The sequence below is a fragment of the Danio rerio genome, chromosome 6, assembly GCF_049306965.1.
Source record: "Danio rerio strain Tuebingen ecotype United States chromosome 6, GRCz12tu, whole genome shotgun sequence".
Classification (NCBI taxonomy): domain Eukaryota; kingdom Metazoa; phylum Chordata; class Actinopteri; order Cypriniformes; family Danionidae; genus Danio; species Danio rerio.
Genome location: NC_133181.1, coordinates 58,147,501 through 58,172,500, shown reverse-complemented (window position 1 = coordinate 58,172,500; position 25,000 = coordinate 58,147,501). Strand labels below are relative to the sequence as shown.

Sequence of the window (25,000 nt, the reverse complement as noted above, 5' to 3'; positions counted from 1 at the left end):
TAGACATATTTGTTTTTTGTTTGTTTTGGTCCAATATGGCTCTTTCAACATTTTGGGTTGCCGACCCCTGGGCTAGAGCAATGCAGCCACATGCTTGACGCAAGTGTTTTTTGCTAATTTTGGCCTGGCACAGGTCTCATTTGTAGGTTTTGCACCACATTGTTTAAATAGCAAATGCATTTGAGCCTGTATGTGCGCTCTTGGGCCTGCTGGTCTAAATAGGAGGTGTTGTAATGAACAGAGATAAAAATAGTGCCATTGACCGTCTAAAAGCTGCTTTAAAGTCAATAGCGTAGCAGGTTTTTTTTTTTTTTTTTTTTTTTTTTAAACACGCATACACATTGCTCATTACACACACAGGGATGTACAGCAGTACAGAAATATCTAAATATGAAAAATTAAAGCATTAAAATGTAAAATAATCATTATTGTCTACATAAAAAAATGCTACTCCCTCCCATGCCTTCTTCAACTCATGGGGTTTTGGTGAAATCTGGCTGTTTATTCATGACAATTTACACTGATTTAATTATATTATTATTATAAGCATATATATATATAGTGCTGTTGCCTCACAGCAAGAAGGTCGCTGGTTCGAACCTCGGCTCAGTTGGTGTTTCTGTGTGGAGTTTGCATGTTCTCCCTGCCTTCGCGTGGGTTTCCTCCGGGTGCTCCGGTTTCCCCCACAGTCCAAAGACATGCGGTACAGGTGAATTAGGTAGACTAAAATGTCCGTAGTGTATGAGTGTGTGGGTGGATGTGTGTGTGGATGTTTCCCAGAGATGGGTTGCAGCTGGAAGGGCATCCGCTGTGTAAAAACTTGCTGGATAAGTTGGCGGTTCATTCCGATGTGGCGACCCCAAATTAATAAAGGGACTAAGCCGACAAGAAAATGAATTAATATATATATATATGAAGTCAGAATTATTAGCCACCTTTTGATTTTTTTCTTCTTTTTTAAATATTTCCCAAATGATTTTTAACAGAGCAAGGAAATTTTCACAGCATGTCTGATAATATTTTTTCTTTTGGAGAAAGTCTTATTTGTTTTATTTTGGCTAGAATAAAAGCGGTTATTAATTTTTAAAAAAACATTTTTGGGACAAAATCATTAGCCTCTTTAAGCTAATTTTGTTTTCGATAGTCTACAGAACAAACCAACATTATACAATAACTTGCCTAATTAGCCTAACCTGCCTAGTTAACATAATTAACCTAGTTAAGCCTTTAAATGTCACTTTAAGCTGTACAGAAGTGTCTTGAAAAATATCTAGTCAAATATTATTTACAGTCATCAAGACAAATATAAAACAAATCAGTTATTAGAGATGAGTTTTTAAAACTGTGATTAGAAATGTGCTGAAACAATCTTCCCTCCATTAAACTGAAATTGGGGAAAAAAATAAACAGGGGGGCTAATAATTCAGGGGGACTAATAATTCTGACTTCAACTGTATATATATATATACAGTTGAAGACAAAATTATCAGCCCCCTATAAAATATTTCATTATTTTTCAAATAACTCCCAAGTGCTGTTTAATTGACTAAAGATTTTTTCAACACATAATTTTTAAACATAACAGTTTATTCAGAAAGCTTCGAGTGTTTGTAATACAAACAGAAACACAATTTTAATCAAATATAAAAAAAACTTGCAGGTCAAAATTATTAGCCCTCTGATGTTAATAGTCAATAGTGTAATCCTTTTGCTTGACAACAGCCATCAGTCGTTTATTGTAGCTCTCAACAAGTTTCAAACATGTCTCCTGAGGCGTGTTAGCCCATTCTTCCTTAGCAAATCTCTCAAGCTCTTCCAGATTTGTTGGTCTTCTGGCATGAACTCTAGACTTCAGTGTCCCCCACAGATTTTCTATTGGGTTCAAGTCTGGGCTTTGTTCAGGCCAATCAAGGACTTTCACTTTGTTCTGTTGGAGGTAGTTCTTTACAAGAAGTCATGTATGCTTTGAGTCATTATCATGCTGGAATACAAAACGTCGACCCAAACCAAGTTTTGTTGCAGACTGTTTGAGGTTATTTTTCAAAATCTTCTGGTAGTCTTCCTTTTTCATGTTTCCTTCAACCCTGATAAGATTCCCTGTTCCAGATGCACTGAAACATCCCCATAGCATTATACTCCCACCGCCACGTTTCACTGTGGGAACAGTGTTCTTTGGATTAAATGCCTCTCCCTTCTTCCTCCAAACATAGGCAACATCTCTATGGCCAAAGAGCTCTAGTTTTGTCTCATCTGACTAAACGATACATTTCCAGTATTCATTATTTTTCTCTAGATTGTCCCTGGCAAACTTCAGTCTAGCTTGGAGGTGTCTCTTTTTTAAAAGTGGAGTCTTTCTTGGTCGACAACCTTTCAGTCCACTCCTGTGCAGGGCTGTAGTGACCGTCTTTGCTGAGACATTAATTTCAGACTTGGCTAAGTCATTCACTAGTGTCTAGGCAGTTGTTCTTGGGTCTTTAGAAACCTCTCTTACTAATTTTCTTTCCAAAGTTTTGGAAATATTTCGCTTTCTACCTCTGCCAGTCATGTTCTCCACGGTGTGGATTTCATTAAACTTCTTGATAATACTTCTCACGGCACTTCTTGACACTTGAAAGCACTTTGATAAACATGTATATCCTTCTCCTTCTTTGTGAGCCTCAACAATTCTTTTTCTCAAGTCTAAAATTATATCTTTTGTCTTTGTCATGATGACAGAATGCATTATCGAACTATTTGTTTTTCAAGACAGCAGTTTTAAGCCTCAAATGCAATTTAAAGGCTTAATTAGGTTAATTACCTTAACTAGGCAAGTTAGGGTAATTAGGCAAGTCATTGGACAACAGTAGTTTTTTTCCTGGAGCCAATCAAACAAATAATTACTTAAGAGGGCTAATAATATTGACCTTAGCAGTTTTTACTTAAAAAAAAATAAAAATTATTTCACCCAAACTAAAAGAAAAAAAAACCTTTTCCAGAAGAAAAATACAAAAGGAAATGCCGTGAAAACTATTTTCTTGCTCTGTTCAACAGCACTTGTGAAATATTTGTAAAAGAATACAAATTTCATAGGAGGGCTAATAATTTTGACTTCAACTGTATATATATATATATATATATATTTCTACCTTTTTTTCTACCTTTTTCTATGTTTGTCTACCTGTCGTGTTTTAGAGACATATGGGGCATCACTATAGGGGCACAGGTATAGGAAGTGTGTTCCTACTTTGTTGTTATTGTTCATTTATTAATATGCCGGAAATTAAAACTAAATTCAGAAAAGTTATTGAAACATTTCTTTGGGCTTAACAGACAAAATTATGAAATTAAACATGTAATTGATGTCTTCAGTGGAGTGCATCCACCACCATTTCCCAAATCCACTGTCGGAAGGAAGTGGCTCATTTCGTAGATGGTTTGAACCTCATGCTGATGGTCTTTTACTGTCCTGTTTACTGTTGGTGTAATGCTTGTCATGCCCAAAACACACCTATAACTCATTAAAAGAATGAGGGCAACCCTTTTAGACCATGCATGCGCCTGGTGCACAGACTGATTTTCCATTATTAAAATAGCAAAAGTGGATTCGGTCACACCCTTAGTGCTTTTGCACCATCCGCTTCATTCATTTATTTTCTTTTCAGCTTAGTCCCTTTATTAATCAGGGGTTGCCACAGCAGAATGAACCGCCAACTTATCCAGCATATGTTTTACACAGCGGATACCCTTCCAGCTGCAACACATCACTGGGAAACACCCATACACTCTTACATTTACACACATACACTATGGCCAGTTTGGTTACCCAATTCACCTATAGCGCATGTGTTTGGACTTTGGGGGAAACCGGAGCACCTGGAAGAAACCCACACGAACACAGGAAGAACATGCAAACTCCACACAAAAAACACCAACTGACCTAGCCTAGGCTCGAACCAGCGACATTCTTGCTGTGAGGCGACAGCGTTACCCTGTGTCACCACGTTGACCCCCCATCGGCTTAAGAACCCCTTTTGTTCAGCTGGGTGTATGTTCACCTGTGTGTGTGTGTGTGTGTGTGTGTGTGTGTGTGTGTGTGTGTGTGTGTGTGTGTGTGTTTACAGGTGTTTGGCCATGGAAAAGCCAACGGAGAGCCGACCTGGGCACTCCTGCTGACCGCATGTATCTGTGAGAGTGGGATTCTCATCGCTTCTCTGGATAACGTTGCTCCCATTCTCTCCATGTAAGAGGCCATACACACACTTTTTTATTTTGGTGGTTCCACTTCTTTTTTTTACTAGGTTATACCATGGGATTTACTAAAAAGTTAGCTCTTTATAAATTGGTATATAAAAAGCTAAATGTGACATGTATCCTTGTCTATCGGTTGTGTGTGTAGGTTTTTCCTCATGTGCTACATGTTTGTGAATCTGGCCTGTGCTGTTCAGACTCTCCTCAGAACACCAAACTGGAGACCTCGATTCAAGTTCTACCACTGGTGAGCTTCAGTCCAACACATCTGTTTTCTGCTCATGTTAATAATGGATTATATGGATTAATGGATTTAGTGCCTATATGGTTGACATATAGGCACTAAAAAGGGAAAAAAACGTATGATATTTGAGAAAATAGGAGGAGTCACTAACTTGATCAATTCTTTCATTTTTTTTTTTGCATTTTACTGAACTATACCATAAATACGTCATAAATACATAAATACGATGTGATATAAACCACACAAATAATGTTTTATAACTCGTTAAAATGACCCCTTTTGAGCTGTGATTCTAATTGTGTCATTTTGTTGACTGTCACTTTAAATTCAAATGAGATTGTGCTCTTTTTAGAAGAGGGCGGAGCTACAAATGCCAATGTGTCAGCATAATGGCAGATTCGAAAACAAGACTAACGTCCTATGCTAGTGAGGGAGAGATGGTCACTAATGAACGGGGCTTTTCCCCTCTGATGACATGTACAAAGGGAGAATGTCAATCAAAGTGTTAATGTAGACTGTTTATCTCAAGTGTGATTATAAAGATTTAAATTAAACATTTTTATCATTGGAGGCTGCTTATATTTACTGACTGTTGCCACACAACTTTGTTTAAACCCCTTATAAAAGTGATTTTTGTATAATAGGTGCCCTTTAATTATACACAAATAGTATGAGATGCTGTTTATTCATTCAATTTCTTGTCGGCTTAGTCCCTTTATTAATCCGGGGTCACCACAGCGGAATGAACCGCCAACTTGTCCAGCAAGTTTTTACGCAGCGAATGCCCTTCCAGCCGCAACCCATCTCTGGGAAACATCCACACACACATTCACACACACACTTATACACTACGGACAATTTAGCCTACCCAATTCACCTGTACCGCATGTCTTTGGACTGTGGGGGAAACCCGGAGCACCCGGAGGAAACCCATGCGAAGGCAGGGAGAACATGCAAACTCCACACAGAAACGTCAACTGTTCGAACCAGCGACCCAGCGACCTTCTTGCTGTGAGGCGACAGCACTACCTACTGCGCCACTGCCTCGCCCAGATTCTATTTAAGTATTTCTAATTCTATTTATTGCATATGAAATTATGGATAATCGTTTTTTTCTCCATGACTTGATGGACTTGGTGGATATTTTCAATAAATATGGGTGACAAGGGACAACAAAGCTTAATTTGATTGTTAAATTTATAGAAATTTTCATTAAATTTATTTAATTTTCATTTGCAAATTTTATTGTTAATGTTGTAGTTAAATATGTACAAAATTCTAAGAGACAAAAACTCAGAAAGGCTTCACAGTTACATGATCTTGCATGCGGTCTTTCAACTAATTAAAGTTTTATGTGCAATTTCCCATTTAATAATATCAGCATATAGTGTCACACATGTAGGTTTGGTTTTCAATGACAAAATGTATCAAGTTCCTATAATTTTAAAATTGTATAGATGAAGACAAATGATTGTCATTTACTAAAATAGCCACTTGTAAAAGAAGTCCTGAGGTAAATTTACGATTTTACGCTAATCTTTTTAATTTATATGAGCTGTGAATTATTGAACTATCCTTAGCCCCTTTCACACAGTAGCTATGTTTTAATCCAAAAATGCGAATAAACTTTATGCGCAAAACTGGATTATCGCATAAAAGTTGTGCGAATGAAGCATCGTTTCCATCCAACGAGTCAAAGCGAACGAAATCGTCATTTGCTGATTAACTGGCGCCAAATATCAACAGTAAAAACTGCATTTGCTGCAGTAGGAGAAGCTGCATCAATCTTTTCTAAATGAATGCGCCTCAGAAGACAATCCTGACATGCAGTGAGCACGCAGTGGCGTTTGAAGGTGTCAGACGCAGAGCACAGGCGCTCTTGATTCTGGAGGTCATTAATAATATAATAACATTAATACTGAAATTGGAAGGCGTTTTATAATGACCAAAACAACATTTCAGATGTTTTAGAATGTGCTCAGCCTGACGTTTTGTCCATTCACACACATTTTAAGCATCACATGATCTCTTTTAACAAAATCACATGACCTTTTTAATGCGCATGCTGGAGTTCGTGCGGTAAAAGTGTTTCCATCGCAGTTTATGCGCATCTTTTCTAATCGAATAAAAAGTTTATCCTACCCAGTTAGGCGCATAAGTTTTTTATGCGCATTTTCAAAATTTATGCGCATCATGGCGTTTCCATCAACTGTTTTTTTATGCGCATTTGCAAAATAAAAATAAAATAGGTGGATGGAAACATAGCTAGAGATACCAGTAAATTTCCGAAAAGACTTTACCGGTGAATTAAAAAAAGCACTGTTCACACAGGCGAGTACGTTACGGAATTTTTCCGGAAAAGAGCATTCACACATCCATTCCAAAATACGAGATGACCTCTAAACGACTGCGCTTGTATTTGTAAACATTTGACTACATTACAAACTCTGTGGATGGATCAATATTGTGAAAAATTTCGATCAAACATATAGAAGAACACTTTCACATGTCAAGATGTACATGATATGTGTGTGTGCTGGCGCTCACTGGCTTCTTCACTGGCACACGCGACTCGACAGAGTTTGAAGGTAAACAAACAACGGCTTATCATAAGCATCTTATCGATAATTATTTACACAGTTGGCATTAAGAAGGAACATATAAACGTTTTCTGACTAACATCCAGCAGCTAAATGTGTCTGGAAAAATATTCAAAGGCTTTTATTTTTTTTATAAACCACGCGGATGTGAATGCATCTGAGTGTTCTGATTGGCTAAAGTAGACGTCTCACAACAGCGTGTTCTAGACGTGCACGCGCCGGTAATGTTACAGCTTCTCTTTCCGGAAAATAGCCGGAACGAATTTAAAAAAAGGAAAGGTCTGTTTGTGTGAAAGAGGCTCTTGAGGCAGTCACACCATTCTAAAGAGGATATATATGCATTAATTTTTAAAGGGGACCTATTTTTGCAAAAATCACATTTATAAGGGGTTTAAACATGGTTGTGTGGCAACAGTCTGTGAATATAAGCAGCTTCTAGTAATAAGAATGCATTAATTAAATTTTATATAATCACACTTGATAAAAACTGTCTGCAGAAACACTTTAATTAACATTCTCCCTTTGTACTTGTCATAAAAGGGGGAAAGCCCCTCCCATTAGTGACGATATCACCCTCATTAGCATAAACAACCCTGAGTGAGAAGCAGTCATCTACCAATAGCCCTGTTTTGAATCTGCCACTATGCTAATGCACAGGCATTTGTAGCTCCGCCCTCTCTTTTTTTTTTACAGCACAATCTCATTTAAATTTAAAGCGACAGTCACTAACACGCCACAATTTGGATCAAAGCCTGAAAGAGTCAGTTTTAAAGACTTATGAAACATTATGTGTGTTTTATTTTGAGCTGAAACACACATACACACTCTAGGGCAGGGGCATCCAAACTCGGTCCTGAGGGGCCGGTGTCCTGGAGAGTTTAGCCCCAACGCTAATCAAACACACCTGAAGCAGCTAATCAAGCTCTTACTACATATATTAGAAACTTCCTGGCAGGTGTGTTGAAGCAAGTTGGAACTAAACTATGCAGGACACCGGCCCTCCAGGAACGAGTTTGGACACCTCTGCTCTAGGGACATCAGAGACTTATTTTACATCTTGTAATATAAAGTAATAGGTTAATAGGGGCATAATAGGTCCCCTTTAAATGATGATGGTACTAATTATATTCATTTTTGTCATGTGTGTCTTTCTCTTGTCCTCCAGGACTCTGTCTTTTCTAGGCATGAGTCTGTGTCTCTCGCTCATGTTCATCTGCTCCTGGTACTACGCCATTGTTGCAATGGGCATCGCCGGCTGCATCTACAAGTATATCGAGTTTCGAGGGTAAGTGGATTGTGACCCAGAGTCGAGGGAAAGCTGGAAAAACCCCACAAGATGGATTAGAATTAAGTGTTAGCCGTTTGACCTGTCAGGGTTTTCAGATCCCTCCTAATCCGGCTGGTCAAGAAACAGCTGAAATCTGCTCCAGGATTTGATTAGTTTACTGCCTTTCCTTTTGAAGCTTTACTGGAGTGAAGCCGAGCACTGACCCGAGTCTGGCGCCGGAAATGAAAGACTGAAAACTGGAGACAGATTATAGAGTCTGAGGCTGTGCTCAAATACACTGTATACTTGAGAAATACTGAAGAAGATGCATGTGCTTGGTTTATTCTGTATTGCACGGCATGCTGAAGCGAATATACATTCATTCATTCATTTTCCTTCGGCTTAGTCTCTGATTTATCTGGGGTCGCCACAGCGGAATGAACCACCAACTATTTCAGCATTGGTTTTACGCAGCGGATGCCCTTCCAGCTGCAACCTAGTACTGGGAAACACCCATACACTCTTACATTCACACACATACTCATACACTGAGGCCGATTTAGCTTATCCAATTCACCTATAGCGCATGTGTTTGGACTGTGGGGTAAACCCACGCCTAAACAGGGAGAACATGCCAACTCTACACAGAAATGCCCAGCTGGGACTCGAACCAGCGACCTTCTTGCTGTGAGGCTACAGTGCTAACCATTGAGCCACCGTGCCACCCCTTTTTTATATTACTACTTCAACTGTATTTACAAAATTCTCCAGATATAGTTAAACTAACGTGTTAGTATGTATTTTCTGAACATAAATCGAGTGTTTGTTTACTAAATGTGCCAGCAAGTGTAGCAAAATGAGTAAATTTGGACCTTGTGGGGATAGTTTTTGTTCCCCATGAGAAAAAACAGCTTATATCACATATAACAGCTATATAATCACACAGTGAAATATTTTGAAAATGTAAAAATGCAGATTGTCTCCTATATAGACAATATATACAGTCTGTACAGTATCAAAATCATTACGTCTATGGGAAGTCCCCATAAAGATAGCTGTACAAGTTTGTGTGTTTGTTTTTAAGTTATCTCAAAAGTAACATTATTCACAAAAGTAACACATGAAAAACTAATGTGTGCGCGCGCATGTGTGTGTGACAGAGCGGAGAAGGAATGGGGTGATGGGATTCGAGGTTTGTCTCTCAGCGCTGCTCGCTTTGCTCTTATGAGGTTGGAAGAGGGTCCCCCACACACCAAAAACTGGAGGTCAGTGTCATTAATATTACTATGTGTTATATTGTAATAGTATTATTTATATAATATATTTATATATTAATATTTACTTTAACACATGTATATCTGCACATGTATAAAAGATAATAAATAATCAATCAATATTTAATATTACATAAAATAAATGTTAAAAAAATGTATTATATATATAATACAATACCAAGGTTTTGAATAATTTTGTTTATTATAGTTTGTCAACACACCCAAAAAAATGCTGATTTCAGGACTTTAGGGTGAAAAATGATTAAAATGCATTTTTTTTCTTTTTTCTTAAAAAAGAAAAAAAAATCTAAAATAAACATATATAAATATACAATTATTTGAGTGTTAATAGTAATAATTAACATGAAGATTATTAATTGTAATTACAAAAAATAAAAATTAAATAACTGAAATTAAAATAATTATTAATGTAATTTTATAAATAATAATAATTTAATACTCATTTTTTATTTAATTACAATATTTATTTCATTAATATATATATATATATATATATATATATATATATATATATATATATATATATATATATATATATATATATATATATATATATATATATAAACACAGTTAAAGTTTAATAAATATTATTATTATTATTATTATTATTATTATTATTATTATTATATTATAATAATAGAAATAAAATCATGGGAAATAAAAAAATTCATGGTAATTTAATACTTTGTTTTTTTATATTATTTTAATATATATATATATATATATATATATATATATATATATATATATATATATATATAGTATAATAGTATACCAAGGTTTTCCTTTTTTATTATTAAAACTAAATATGGTACAACAACACTATTTTGCTATTATTATTGTATTTATTTAAATAATTTTTCAGCAGATTTGTTTTTTTAAGTCTGAAAATTCTGAATGTTTGTATTTAAAAAGATCTTCTGTTGTCCTTAGACCTCAGATTTTGGTTCTGGTGAACATGGACGGGGAGCTAAAGGTGGATCAGCCCCGAATGCTGTCTCTGACCAGTCAGCTGAAGGCTGGCAAGGGTCTGACCATCGTGGGCACAGCGCTTGAGGGAACATACCTGGAGAACCATGATCAGGGACAGCAGGCCGAACAGGTGACCTTCTCTCATACACAAAGACTATAACCAAAGGCGAACAAAAACAGCCCCCAACATAACAAAAGGGTCATCAGTGTGAACAATATACAAGGGTTAAACATCACTTATTTGAAAAATAATACAACAATAGGCTTTGATTTGATCCGAATCCGTTTCTTCTTGTGTGGTGTGTCAGTCTCTGAGGAAGCTGATGGAGACGGAGAAGGTGAAGGGCTTCAGTCAGGTAGTGATCTCCTCCAACATGAGAGATGCCATGTCTCATCTGGTCCAGGCTTCGGGTCTTGGTGGTCTTCAACACAACACTGTTCTGGCCAGCTGGCCTCGCAACTGGAAACAAGCTGAAGATCATCAGAGCTGGAGAAACTTCATTGGTGAGACATACAAACCTTATGCTTATCCCTCGCTCACACATCACCTTTTGTAGGACACTACAGTATATCAGGTTAGCTACGTTTATAAAAATTAAGTAATACTTAACCCAGGGGTGTCCAAACTCAGTCTTGGAGGGCCGGTGTCCTGCTGAGTTTAGCTCCAAATTGCTTCAACACACCTACCAGAAAGTTTGTGGCTGCGTCCGAAACCGCCTACTACTCAGTAGGTACTGCATTTGAATTTAAACGTACTACTCGGCCGTTAGAAAAGTACGTTCTATACAGTATGAATTTAATTCGGACGTACTACATCCGCCATTTTTGTCATGGTCACATGACCTATCTGCGTCAGTTGCGTCGCCTCACTTCCATTCATGAATTCTCTCACGGGGCATCATGGGATAGCGCAGCGTGCATGGGATGCGCACTTCAGAATCTCGCCGGAAGTAGTAAGTCATTCGGGTACTTCTCGCCTACTGATTTTCGAATTCTATGAATTCGGACATACTACTCGGTTCACATACTGATTTTAGCGTACTATATAGTATGGAAGTATGCGGTTTCGGACGCAGCCGTTAGTGTAACTTGTAAGAGCCTGATTAGCTGCTTCAGGTGTGTTTGATTAGAGTTGGAGCTAAACTCTCCAGGACTGAGTTTGGATACCCCTGGCTTAACCGATGTGTTGTTCACTGTTAGTTCATGTTAACTAATGCATTACATTAACTAATACAACCTTACCGTATGATCTTTCTCTGGTTTTGTGACATTTCTGTTGCGTCTCAAATGGCACACTATACACTATGCACTATGTACTTATGCACTTACACACTCAACAGCATAGTATATGCATGTAGTGGCGTCCCAAATGGCACACTAATGGGCTGTTTCTCAATATGCATTCATCAGCGGTCTTGCGTCCTCGTGTTCTCGTGCAACGTCATCATCTGCTGCCTAAGTTCAGTTCCAATACTCAAGACCGCAAGTACAGAGGACGCATGAAACTTCCCGGATGTGTTCTTGTAATTGAGGACGCACCGATGCAGACTTGAGCACCGAACTCGCTCTGGAAGTCCCAGAAGTCATTGCGACTGGAGGTGGGAAGCGCTGCATTTTATCTAGATTACTTATTAAAGTTCATAGATATGAACTATTTACCTCAGGAGTTTCCCTAAATGAAACGGTGAAAGTAAACATTACCATGGACATCTTAATAAAGGAATAAACACATTAAGGGTGTTTGTTTGCTGAAATTCGTATTAAAATCTGTTTTATTTATATTGTGCAACATATATTTAAAATGTTTTTATGCAAAGTATGTATTTTGAAAAGGGGAAAAACAATAAATCGTTGTATGGAGGCTGTAATGTTTAAATAATTTACCATTTAAAACGCGTGAAGGTCACATGACCATCAGGAATAACACAGCATCTCAATTCTCAAAGGACGCGTTCTCTGCCCTCGCGGTCTCCTGAGTTCGTTCTTCCGAGGACACCTGGCAAGACCGGTCTCCACAAGAACACAAGTCCGTTCTATGTGTTTTTGGAATTGAGAAACAGCCCATGGTTTTTTACTAATCGGAAATTCAAACCGTTTCCCTGATGACGTTTGACGGTTGCCAAATCAGTGAAATAAACGACCGAATTATCAAATAATACCTGCCGTGAGTACTGCCGCATTCACCATCGGGAGGCGCTATAATCACTCTGGTAGGAGAATTTTGCTTTCACCATCCAAAATAAATAAAGTTATTCAACATGTGCGTCCGATAGCTCCGCCCCTTCCGCTACATAAGCAAACCTGCAGTCGTTGAGTGCGTGAAGTGTCCATCATTCCACACTTCATTTTAGCGGCTGAATGAGTGCATCATCCGTGTAATTAAAGTGCACTTATTATTTTTTTAGTTTTTAGTGTGAACACACTACTTACACTGTTTATACTACCAAATACCGTAGAATAGTGCATAAGTATGCGTGTGTGTGTGTGTGTGTGTGTGTGTGTGTGTGTGTGTGTGTGTGTGTGTGTGTGTGTGTGTGTGTGTGTGTGTGTGTGTGTGTGTGTGTGTGTGTGTGTGTGTGTGGTGTGTGTGGTGTGTGATCAGCTAATCTAAACTCCGGCAGACTGAGCAGGTGCTGGTGAACGTCTGACACCACAGATGTTCACTTCTGTATTTTAAGAAGAAGAATTGAGTGACGTTTTAATCCTGTCGGATTGGAATGGAGCCCAAAATAGTGTCAGAAATATTGCTGCCGAACACAAATGCTTGAAGAGATGCGTCATTATCAGCTGATTCACTTATTATAGTGTTTCAGAAAAATACAAAAGAAAATGGTTAAACCAGAATTAACTATTATATTTGTAAGGTTTTAATATTCACATGGTATGTAGTTACATTTTTATATTAGTTTCAAATGTTGCTGTTTTGACCAATTTTATTACATTTATACTTGGATCAAATTCCATTTACGAATATTTAGTAATTTTTATGCAAATAAATTATAATATACAAATTTTTTATTTTATTAACATAAACCTCCACCCCAACCCTAAACCCAACCGTCACAGTAATGTAAAAACAGTTGTTGTACCAAGTATTAGTTATGTTATCTATTAAATAACCCAATAAAATGTATTTTTGAACACCCATGAATGGAATGGAGCACAAAATAGTGTCAGAAATATTGCTGCCGAACACAAATGCTTGAAGAGATGCGTCATTATCAGCTGATTCACTTATTATAGTTTCAGTAAATCTCACAGTAATGTTATATGTAATAATTAAGACTGTGTTTCAGAAAAATACAAAAGAAAATGGTTAAACCAGAATTAACAATTATATTTGTAAGGTTTTAATATTCACATGGTATGTAGTTACATTTTTATATTAGTTTCAAATGTTGCTGTTTTGACCAATTTTATTACATTTATACTCGGATCAAATTCCATATACGAATATTTAGTAATTTTTATGCAAATAAATTATAATATACTAAACATATTGTGATTATACACAATAAAAATGTGTAAAATTATACAATTTTATGTAAATCTGAATTGTATTTAGGTGCAGTTATGTTTACTTTAAAATATACATATAAAATATACAAGTTAATTAGTATCTATATAATATTTTATTACTATATTAATATAAATGTACATTTATATTTAATATTAAAGGTATTTAAATTCATTTATTCATTTCCCCTTTGGCTTAGCCCCTTTATTCACCAGGAGTCCCCAGAGTGGAATGAACCGCTGACTTATCCAGCATATGTTTTATACAGCGGATGCGCTTTCAGCCACAACCCAGTACTGGGAAATACCCATACCCACTCATTCACACTCATACACTACGGCCAATTTAGTTAATCAATTCACCTATAGCTCATGTGTTTGGACTGTGGGGGAAACTGGAGCACCTGGAGGAAACCCACACCATCACGGGGAGAACATGTAATGTAATGTAATGTGTATTTTTTATAGCGCATTTATTGTGTACGGCCATACACCCAAAGCGCATCACAATTATGAGGGGGGTCTCTTCACACCACCACCTATGCAGTATCCACTTGGATGATGCGACGGCAGCCACATGACAACAGTGCCAGTGCGCTCACCACACACCAGCTATTGGTGGAGTGGAGAGACAGTGATAGAGCCAATTCAGTAGATAGGGATGATTTGGAGGCCATGATTATAAGGGCCGATTAAGGGACTTTGGCCAGGACACCAGGGCTACACCCCTGCTCTTTCACGAGAAGTGCCATGGGACTTTTAATGACCACAGAGAGTCAGAACATGCAAACTCCACACAGAAATGGCAACTAACCCAGCCACCAGCGATCTTCTTGCTGTGAGGCGACAATGCTAACCACCGTTAGCCACCGTGTTCCCCCATCATACCTTTCAGTTATCCTTAAAATATACATGTATTTATAAATGCAAGTAATAAAGTTTCTATATTATTTTATTATTATTATTATTATTATGAACAATAATATATTGATGTATGTTTATGTTAATAAATATTTAAATAGGTGACGCAGTGATGCAGTAGGTAGTGCTGTTGCCTCACAGTAAGAAGGTTGCTGGTTCAAGCCTTGGCTGAGTCAGTTGGCATTTCTTTGTGGAATTTGCATGTTGCGTTCGCGTGGGTTTCCTCCGGGTGCTCCGGTTTCCTCCACAGTCCAAAGACATGCGGTACAGGTGAATTGGATAGGCTAAATCAGGGGTCGGCAACCCAAAATGTTGAAAGAGCCATATTGGACCAAAAAAAACAAAAAACAAATATGTCTGGAGCCGCAAAAAAATGTAAAGCCTTATATAAGCCTATAATGAAGGAAACACATGCTGTATGTATCTATATTAGCTATATTAGCCTATTAGCCTATAAAAATGACTAAGTTGGCTACAAATACATAATGAGCCTTCATGATTAAATAGCCATTGAAATCAGGTGATTGGTGTTTATTTCGTTGTCATTTAAACACTTCAGCACAGCCTCTGGTCTTTCAGTGGTATTAATTTGATCATTTCTTCTTGCGGCCCATCAGAGTTCACATACCTGCATAAAAGCGGGTTGAATATCACCCACATTACAGGCAATTGAGTATGCTGGCACTGAATTAATGTCCTTGGTTTGCTGATCGGTGATGTTACTGCCATTTTAATAGCCCTTTCCTTCACTGTTTAGCGGAGAGAGGTATATCTTTAATTTTTTGTATTATCTTGGTTTTGTTTTTGAAGTCTGCAAATAGGTGTTCTAATATGATGATGAGACTCCTTCATGTAGTCACCATCTGTGAACGGTTTTCCATGCTTTATTATCTCCCGGTTTGTTTACAACAGCCACCTGCCTGGCATCCCGCCCTGCTGATAGAAACGTGTCGCAGGCTATGACGCAAATCTTCGTTGACAGAAATGTTGAAATTAAATATTAATTCCACACACTTTTACAGCATTTAAAAACGTTAAAAAATTTTGTCCTACTAAAGAAATCATATTAAAACAAAAAATATATTAACCTCCCCCATCTTTTTCCATTTTCAAACATTTTTGAAAAAGCTCCAGGGAGCCACAAGGGCGGCGCAAAATAGCCGCATGCGGCTCTAGAGCCACGGGTTGCTGACCCCTGGGCTAAATTGTCCGTAGTGTATGAGTGTGAATGAGTGTGTGTGGAGGTTTCCCAGAGATGGGTTGCGGCTGAAAGGGCATTCGCTGCATAAAAACTTGCTGGATAAGTTGGCGGTTCATTCCGCTGTGGCGACCCATTGGATTAATAAAGGGACTTAGCTGAAAAGAATATGAATGAATGAATATTTAAATATATTTGCATAAAATTTCATAGAATGAATTTCATTCTATTTTTAGTCAATATAAAAATACAAAGTAACACTGTTTATTTTTAATAAATTTCTACATCTCTAAACATTATTGTGCATAGTTTTTTATCTTTTTTTATTTTTAAAAAAATTTAATCAGTGGTGAAAAATTTGTCAAATTTAGCAAAGTTCGTCATAGAATAAAATAAATACATAAAATCAAATATAAATCAACTAATTAAAATGTCAAAATTTTATTAAATACATCTAAAATGACATATTTCATTAAAACATAATATAATTAATCCTTATGTTTATTTATAATTTATTTTTATTTGCATTCGGACACGAAAGCTGTGATTGTGCATGTTAAATAAATCACAAGTCACAAATAGCTTCACGGCATGAAAGATTTAAAAACCAAAGTCTCAAATCAAAAAGTGTACATTTGTACTTAAATAAAATCTGTAAAAACATGTCTTAATTACAGAGCTGGTGAGAGAAACCACGGCTGGCAGTAAAGCTCTGCTGGTGCCCAAAAACATCTCGGCCTTCCCTTCGAATGGAGAGCGCTTCACTGAGGGTCACATTGACGTCTGGTGGATCGTCCATGATGGAGGGATGCTGATGCTGCTGCCCTTCCTCCTCCGCCAGCATAAGGTGATCCTAAAAATGTCAATATTGTGCTGTTTAAAATGTGCCATATACTTCATTGATTCAATAAGCTGAATACCTGAAAACCCTAATATGAGCACTGTAAAAAAACTGCTGTAAAATTTACAATATTACTGGCAATTTTGGTTTGCCAGTAATACTGTAAAATTTACAAATGCACTGTAAATTAATAATTGCACTCGTGCTGTAAAACTACAGTAATACTGTAAAGTTTACAGCACCTTTTTACTGTATACTTCAGCTGTTTTTTACCATCATGGCTGTAATGTCCAGCTGATGTTGACCTCTGTGTCTGTCCGTGTGTGTGTGTGTGTGTGTGTGTGTGCGTGTGTGTGTGTGTGTGTGTGCGTGCGTGTGCGCGTGTGCGTGTGTGTGTGTGTGTGTGTGTGTGTGTGTGTGTGTGTGTGTGTGTGTGTGTGTGTGTATGCAGGTTTGGAGGAAGTGTAAGATGCGCATCTTCACTGTGGCTCAGATGGACGACAACAGCATCCAGATGAAGAAAGATCTGACCACCTTCCTGTATCACCTGCGCATAGACGCCGCCGTCGAAGTGGTGGAGATGGTAATTCATGACACTGTTTACCTGATTACAAAATACCTCTTGCTCTGATTAGTCTTTAATCTTTTATTTTTAAGAAGTTCTCAGTTTATTCTTGCTTAGTAGTGGAAAATTAGCCATTATATATATAGTAAAGCTCAAACATATTCAAAGCATTGACCAATTCTGACTTAAAAATACTTTTATTCAACCAGCAAGTTTTTTGTGGGGGGTTTTGACTGGAAAAATGACACTGATAATAAGATGATGTACAAGAGGCATCATTGTGGAAAAAAGATACGTAACTTTAAATCAGAATTTGTCATGGTATGAATCATTTTAGGCTTGACTGTATGTATTTACGGTTGTTATATAGAAATCAAGTGTACTAAATGTATATATTAATGTAAATTAAAAGTATTAAATGACATTAAATTATTAGTATTTCACGTTTAAAAATATATATAGAAAAATAAATACAATTATTAGTATTAATAGCATTATTAGTAATTATTAGTCTTATTATATTTTGATCCATATAATAAATTGTTTTGTTAAATATGATTACATTTCAATAGTCTCTCTCTCTCTGTATTTTTACGAGCTGTTTATAGTTTATAAAAAAATAATTAATAAAACCAAAACTTTTTAGGTAAGTAGAAAGTTAAGAACTTGATAAAACATGCTAACGGTGTGCTTAAATAGGCAAATAAATGAAAAGCATAATGTGATGCTAACGTTAAAAATGATAACTTGTTAAAAACGTTTTGAAACATGCTAACAATCTGCTAAAATATTTTAAAATCGTCCTAAAACGTGCTGGGTAAGTATTATTAGCAACATGCTAAAACATGTAGACAGCTTGCTAACATTTGCTATCGGTATGCCAAAAACATCACAATCTTGTTAAAACTTCTGGTTATCAAAACATGCTAACAAACTGTTTATAAATAAGATGCATAATAGCATTTAGGCTGAATGCTGATAACTTTTTTAAAATTACTAACAAACAATTCAAAGTTGTAGTAACTTTTCTAATGCATGTAAGCATGCTAGCAACATGTTTAAACATGCTAGAACCCTTAAAATAAATGTGATAAAGTTGATAAAACATGCTAATGATGTGCTTTAATAGTCAACAAATAAAAACATGTAAAAACGATGTTAACATGTTAAAATGCTAACTTGTTAGAAAATCTTTGAAACATGCTAACAATGTGCTTAAAATTTTACACTTGTGCTCAATGGGCTGTATATCGGCACTGGTGGAAGGCGTGCATTGACCTTAGTGTCCCACCATTGACGATATACAGATATTTTGCACTGCTACCAGTGTGATATTGCGTTTATACAACAGTTCGACTGCACAATCGTGTATATCAAACACGGAGAGCCATCGCTACTTCACCAACATCACTTTAGAGCTAGTATTTGAATGATTCTCTAGCTTAATGTCTAAAGTAAAGACTAAACAGGTGATTTTGCTCCAAATTTTAAGATTATAAGGCTGAACAACCTGAAATGCCATCAGTCTACAGAGATTTCCCAGTGTTTCTCTGTTGCAATCAGGAGACTATAATAGTTAACCCTGAAAAAACCAAAGCAAAGTAAACACTGCCAGATTACTATGGTATGAATGCAGCAATAAAACATACAAAAGAGAGAGATCGACTTAGAATGTCACTCACCTGTTTAATTATGATTTGATCAGCTGAAGTTTGAAATTAGGCTTATTAAAGGGCTTATTATGTGGCCTCTATCGCCATCTTGTGGATGAACAACATCAATGATCTTTGCTGTGCTCAGTATGACAGGCTGATGGATGCTGAAACGCTGTATCTAAGACTTCAAATATTCAAAATAGGCAATATCCTTATAAATAAACTGCATAGTTGCAGTCTAAACAACTACAATCTCACCTAAAATAGCCTCAAAAGTACATTATTTTGTCCAACAGCTGCAATATTTGTCGAACAGTAGTGAGTTCATTGATCTGCTGTCACTCTCAGTGGGCGGAGTGATACACAACGATGAAGAGCTTCCTATCAGATCGAGAACCAAAATGCTGTATAAAGTTTAATATGTTATACATTTGCCATCATTAATCAAATACATTAATTTTAAGTGTCTAGCAACAATTAAATCATGCTTTGTGTGTATTAAATTATTAGGAAATTATTTGGTTACACTTTATTTTAAGCTGATGCAGTTACAGTGTGACTACCAAGTAATATTAATTAAGTACATGTACTTATTATATGATTGGGGTTAGAAATTGTGTTAGAGTTAGTTGCATGTAGTTTAGCATAATTCATTGTATTTACAACAGTAAGTGCATGGAACATGTAAACTACATCACCTTAAATTAAAGGGTCACCAAATATTTGAGGCTATAAATATTACTGTAGACAGCAGACAATGACAGGTGTTAAATATATATGTGGAGTATTCCTTCATGATTTTCAATGTTTTCACTCTGCTTCTCTACAGTTGTGTGTGTAACTCTGAGTACTACTGTAAACTGTTGTTTGTATGTGTGTGTTCAGCATGACAGTGATATCTCAGCATACACATATGAGAAAACCCTGATGATGGAGCAGCGCTCTCAGATCCTCAAGCAGATCAACCTCACCAAGACTGAGCGGGAACGAGAGGTACAACACCATCATCTACAAAACTATCACACGTATCAACTGTTACACATAACTTAGGCAAAGAAGCAACATGGGCTCACTTGGAAAATGTGCCCGGGTGTACATATTTGAAAACTGACAAATATGTGCTCACGGGTACATATGGCTGCATTTTATGTGTAAAACGAACGCTACACGACAATACCGCTGACGGATGAGCTTCGTATGGACGGCTTTTTTTGGGGGTGACTGGTTTGATTGGTCGCAGACGATGTTGTTCTGTTGGCTTCATTGAATATGGACCTTGAGCATGCAATGGGGCGGTTTGCTGCCGAGTGTGACACGGCTGGGATGAGAATTAGCACCTTCAAGTCCAAGGCCATGGTGCTCCACTGGAAAAAGGTGGTTTGCCATCTCTAGGTTGGAGGAAAGTGCTTTCCCCAGGTGAAGGAGTTCAAGTATCTTGGGGTTTTGATCACGAGTGAGGGAAGGATGGAATGTGAGATTTACAGATGGATTGGTGCAGCGGCAGCAGTAATGTGGTTGATGTACCTGTCCGGACATGCTGGAGGGACTATGTCTTGCGGCTGGCCTGGGAACGCCTCGGGATCCCCCTGGAGGAGCTGGAGGAAGTGTCTGGGGAGAGGGAAGGCTGGGGTTCTCTCCAAAGACTGCTGCCCCCGCAAAAAAAAAAAGCAGTAGAAAATGAAGGAATGAATGAAGGAAGGAAGGAATGAAGGAAAGAAGGAAGGAAGGAAGAAAGGAAGGAAGGAAGGAAGGAAGGAAGGAAGGAAGGAAGGAAGGAAGGAAGGAAGGATAGTTTTAGAAACCAGGAAAAAATGAAACCCAAAAAAGCAGCGGGAGGTAGCTTTTATAGTAGTTTTCAGAAGTCATGTCTTTAGATTGAGTACTGAAGAGTTCAATAAGAAAAAAACTTGATTGACTAGAAATTATTTACAAGTAATCCAAATAATCAGCAAACAATCTTGAAAGTGAATAAAAAAAATGTTTGATGTTGTTTTTTGTTTTGTTTTTTTGCAGCCCTTGTAATGTGTATGTGTGAGATACAAATGTACAATGTTTATTTTGCTAGCACACATTGTTATTCTTTGAGTTAAGAGTTAATATACAGAAAAAAAGTGTGTTTTGCATTTACATTTAGTCATTTAGCAGACGCTTTTATCCAAAGCGACTTACAAATGAGGACAAGAAAGCAATTTACACAACTATAAGAGCAACAATGAATAAGTGCTGTAGGCAAGTTTCAGGTATGTAAAGTGTAAGAAGCAAAACATTAGTTTATATATATATTTTTTTTTTGTATAGTTAGATGTGGAGCCAGAGAGGCAATTGCAGATTAGGAAGGGAAGTGGAGACTAAATAGTTGAGTTTTTAGTCATTTCTTAAAGACAGCGAGTGACTCTGCCATTCTGATGCAGTTAGGGAGTTCATTCCACTAACTGGGCAGATTGAATGCGAGAGTTCGGGAAAGCGTTTTCTTCCCTCTTTGGGATGGAACCACGAGGCAACGTTCATTCACAGAACGCAAGTTTCTAGAGGGCACATAAATCTGCAGAAGTGAGAGCAGATAAGAAGGAGCAAAGCCAGAAGTCGCTTTGTAAGCAAACAACAGAGCTTTGAATTTGATGCAAGCAGCAACTGGCAGCCAGTGCAAACGGATGAGCAACGGAGTGACATGTGCTCTTTTAGGTTCATTAAAGACCACTCGTGCTGCTGCGTTCTGCTGCATTCTGAAGCATCTGAAGTTTTGGTAATCTTCAATCAAAGCTTTTAACTACGCCCCTCTGTTAGTTTGCTATGAGGGAATGATGTGCAAAAAGAAAACCCTGCCCCTTCTCAACATTCCGTTTCAGTAAGAAGCCCATCAATATAATGAAAGAAAAGACTTAGCAACTTCCAGTTTACACACACTTTAAAAGTGACATATTACACCACTTTTTACAAGTCTCAAATGTCCCCAGAGTGTGTGAAGTTTCAGTTTAAAATATCACAGAAATAATGTTTTATAACACTTTGAAACTGACCCATTTAAGTTTTGATACTAAAGGTGCCATTTTGGTGGCTGTCGCCTTAAATTCAAATAAGAGAGTGCTCTTTTCAGAAGAGGGCGGATCTCCAAATGCCCATGTGTCGTGTCAGCATAGTGTCAGATTTAAAAGCAAGACGAATGTCAGTGGCAGTGGTGTAGTGGTTAGTGCGTCGACACATGCACTCCAGTGCTCATGGCGACCCGAGTTCGATTCCGCCCTCGCAGTCCTACGCCGATCCTTCCCCTCTCTCTGCTCCCCCTCTCTCATTGGAGGACTTTACTCTCGGTAACTTAATTCCTGGTTTTGTTCCGGAAATTATTATTTTACAAATGAAGCACTGAGATTTGGATTGTGGGCGGGGCTTGGGTGGAGTGGTGGGCGGGGCCTCTTCTCATGTAAATATTCTCCATCTTTCCTCTGTGTTCAGATCCAGAGCATCACTGATAGTTCCCGCGGCTCAATCCGCCGTAAAAACCCGGCGGCCGTCACGACTCAGCTAAGCGTCACTGAAGAGCCAGCGGCCAGCAGCAAAGAGCAGAAACCAGAAGAGGAGGTACAGAATCACTGACACACTCACAGTTTTCATCTTGCATTGCTATAACAGCCTCATTGCTTGTGCTGAACATGCTGTGATCGCAGCTTGACAGTCTTGTCTGATTTCACCGTTTTTTGTGATGCCTTTCAAAGTAATGGACACTGAAGAATCCACTCTGACTCTCTCTCTCTTTCTAAAATTATTCTTTTTTGAAAATATTTATGTATTTATTTTTGTAATTGATTAATTATGTAATTATTTTTTTTAGAAATGTTAAAAATAAATTAAAATGTGAAATTACTTTTAATTAAACAAAATGCACTTAATGTGCATGGTAATAATTTAATTGCATATTTTATGATTTAATTTAATTAAATCATAATTTATTTTAATTAATTAATTAATTTAATTTAAATTACATAAAATAACAAATGAAAGTATTCGTGCAATAAATTAATTAAAATTGTTTGTTTTTAGTGCTTTTGCAGGGTACTTTTTCAAAGCATTTGAAACTTTTATTCTTGGTTACATTTGTTTGCTCTTTATTGTTTTAATTAATTTAATTATCCCTTTTTAAAAATTATTGTCATTTTAATAATCTCTTTTTGATATGATTATTTAATTATTTTAAATTTATTTGAATCTTTTTTTTTATTTCTTATTAATATTTAAATTATGAAACTGTGTATTTGTATTAATTTAATTTGTGGTTTATTATTAGTTATAAAACATTATCGTATTAATTTAATAATCAGTTATTGTTTCTTTTTTAATGTAAATCATCATCATTTTCACTCTCATTGTAATTATATCAGTTTGTTCTGTTTATGTACTATTTAGTATTTTATTAATTTAACTATGCTTTGTGTATTATTCATATTAATATTTGAATGTTATTATATTGACTTTTATATAAGCTATTTTTATTTGTAAACTTTTTATATTTTAATGTAAATGTATTTATTGTATGTAATCATAATCATAACATCCATTATATTTTATCACTCTTCATGGATTTTTCTTCAGTTTTCGATTTCTGAAAAATGTATAAAAATAAAGACTAGAGCAACAAATTTAAAACTGGAATTAAGCATTTTAATTACATTTTATTTTATTCAATTAGATATCATTTTATTAAATGTCATTATTAACATCCATTATACTTTATTGCTGTTAATGCATTTTGATTCAGTTCTTGATTTCTGATTACAAGAATTAAAATAAAAAAATTAAATACAAAAATTAAAATTAAAATAAAAAAACCTTTTATCAGTTTTCAGAAATCATGTTTCACATTGAGTTTTTAAGAGTTTGATTAATTAAAAGTTTACTCCAATTGTAATTACATTTTTATTTTATTTTATTTTATTTTATATATTTTTTATTTTGTTTTGTTTTGTTTTGTTTTATTTTATATATTTTTTTATTTTATTTTATAATTTTTTTTGTTTGTTTTATTTAATTTAATTTTATTTATATATATATTTTATTTTTTTATTTTATTTTATTTTATTTTTTTATTTTATTTTATTTTCTTTTTTATTTTATTTTATTTTATTTTATTTTATTTTATTTTATTTTATTTTATTTTATTTTATTTTATTTTATTTTATTTTGTTTTGTTTTATTTTATTTTATTTTATTTTATTTTATTTTATTTTATTTTATTTTATTTTATTTTATTTTATTTTATTTTATTTTATTTTATTTTATTTTATTTTATTTTATTTTATTTTATTTTATTTTATTTTATTAGGCATTATTCTTGAGTTCATAAAATCTTTGCGTATTAACAGCTGTATGTTCTCCTTCTCTTCTGCCCTGGCATTCTCCACATGTATGTATGTATGTTTGGCTCCTGCCCTCTCAGTGTGTCCCTGTGTCCCCGTCCCAACAGGAGCAGCTCATTCATGATAAGAGCACGAACCCTCCGACCCCGGCCACTCCACAGTCACCCAGCGCAGACGCCCAGACGCCCGGTACCGCCGTCCAGATGACCTGGAGCGAAGTCAAGTGTGACGGAGAGCAGAACAAACCTGTTGGGGCAACAACACCCGAGGCCATCAAAGACCTCTTCAACATGAAGCCGTAAGACCATACTGATGGAGCTTACATTCACTGGAAGAAACAATCAAGAGTTT

At 36.2% G+C, this 25,000-nt stretch overlaps 1 protein-coding gene across 13 annotated transcripts in view; it reads left to right on the top strand.

Annotated features, from left to right (window-relative positions):
* slc12a5a (solute carrier family 12 member 5a) overlaps positions 1 to 25,000 on the top strand; it is a 389,047-nt gene that overhangs the window by 354,264 nt on the left and 9,783 nt on the right. For 9 of the 13 annotated variants that reach the window (XR_012408255.1, XM_073954725.1, XM_073954723.1 and 6 more), the window contains 11 exons: positions 4,101 to 4,219; positions 4,376 to 4,474; positions 8,237 to 8,356; positions 9,499 to 9,603; positions 10,567 to 10,735; positions 10,914 to 11,109; positions 16,918 to 17,087; positions 17,533 to 17,664; positions 20,187 to 20,294; positions 22,752 to 22,877; positions 24,757 to 24,947. Coding sequence is in view for 12 of the 13 variants with exons in the window: in XM_073954725.1 (XP_073810826.1) it covers positions 4,101 to 4,219; positions 4,376 to 4,474; positions 8,237 to 8,356; positions 9,499 to 9,603; positions 10,567 to 10,735; positions 10,914 to 11,109; positions 16,918 to 17,087; positions 17,533 to 17,664; positions 20,187 to 20,294; positions 22,752 to 22,877; positions 24,757 to 24,947 (1,535 nt within the window). In the remaining variant the exon portion in view is untranslated. Of the gene's footprint in view, positions 1 to 4,100; positions 4,220 to 4,375; positions 4,475 to 8,236; positions 8,357 to 9,498; positions 9,604 to 10,566; positions 10,736 to 10,913; positions 11,110 to 16,917; positions 17,088 to 17,532; positions 17,665 to 20,186; positions 20,295 to 22,751; positions 22,878 to 24,729; positions 24,948 to 25,000 lie in introns of all 13 variants that reach the window. The other 4 variants (XM_073954720.1, XM_073954726.1, XM_068222080.2 and 1 more) reach the window with 1 other exon arrangement.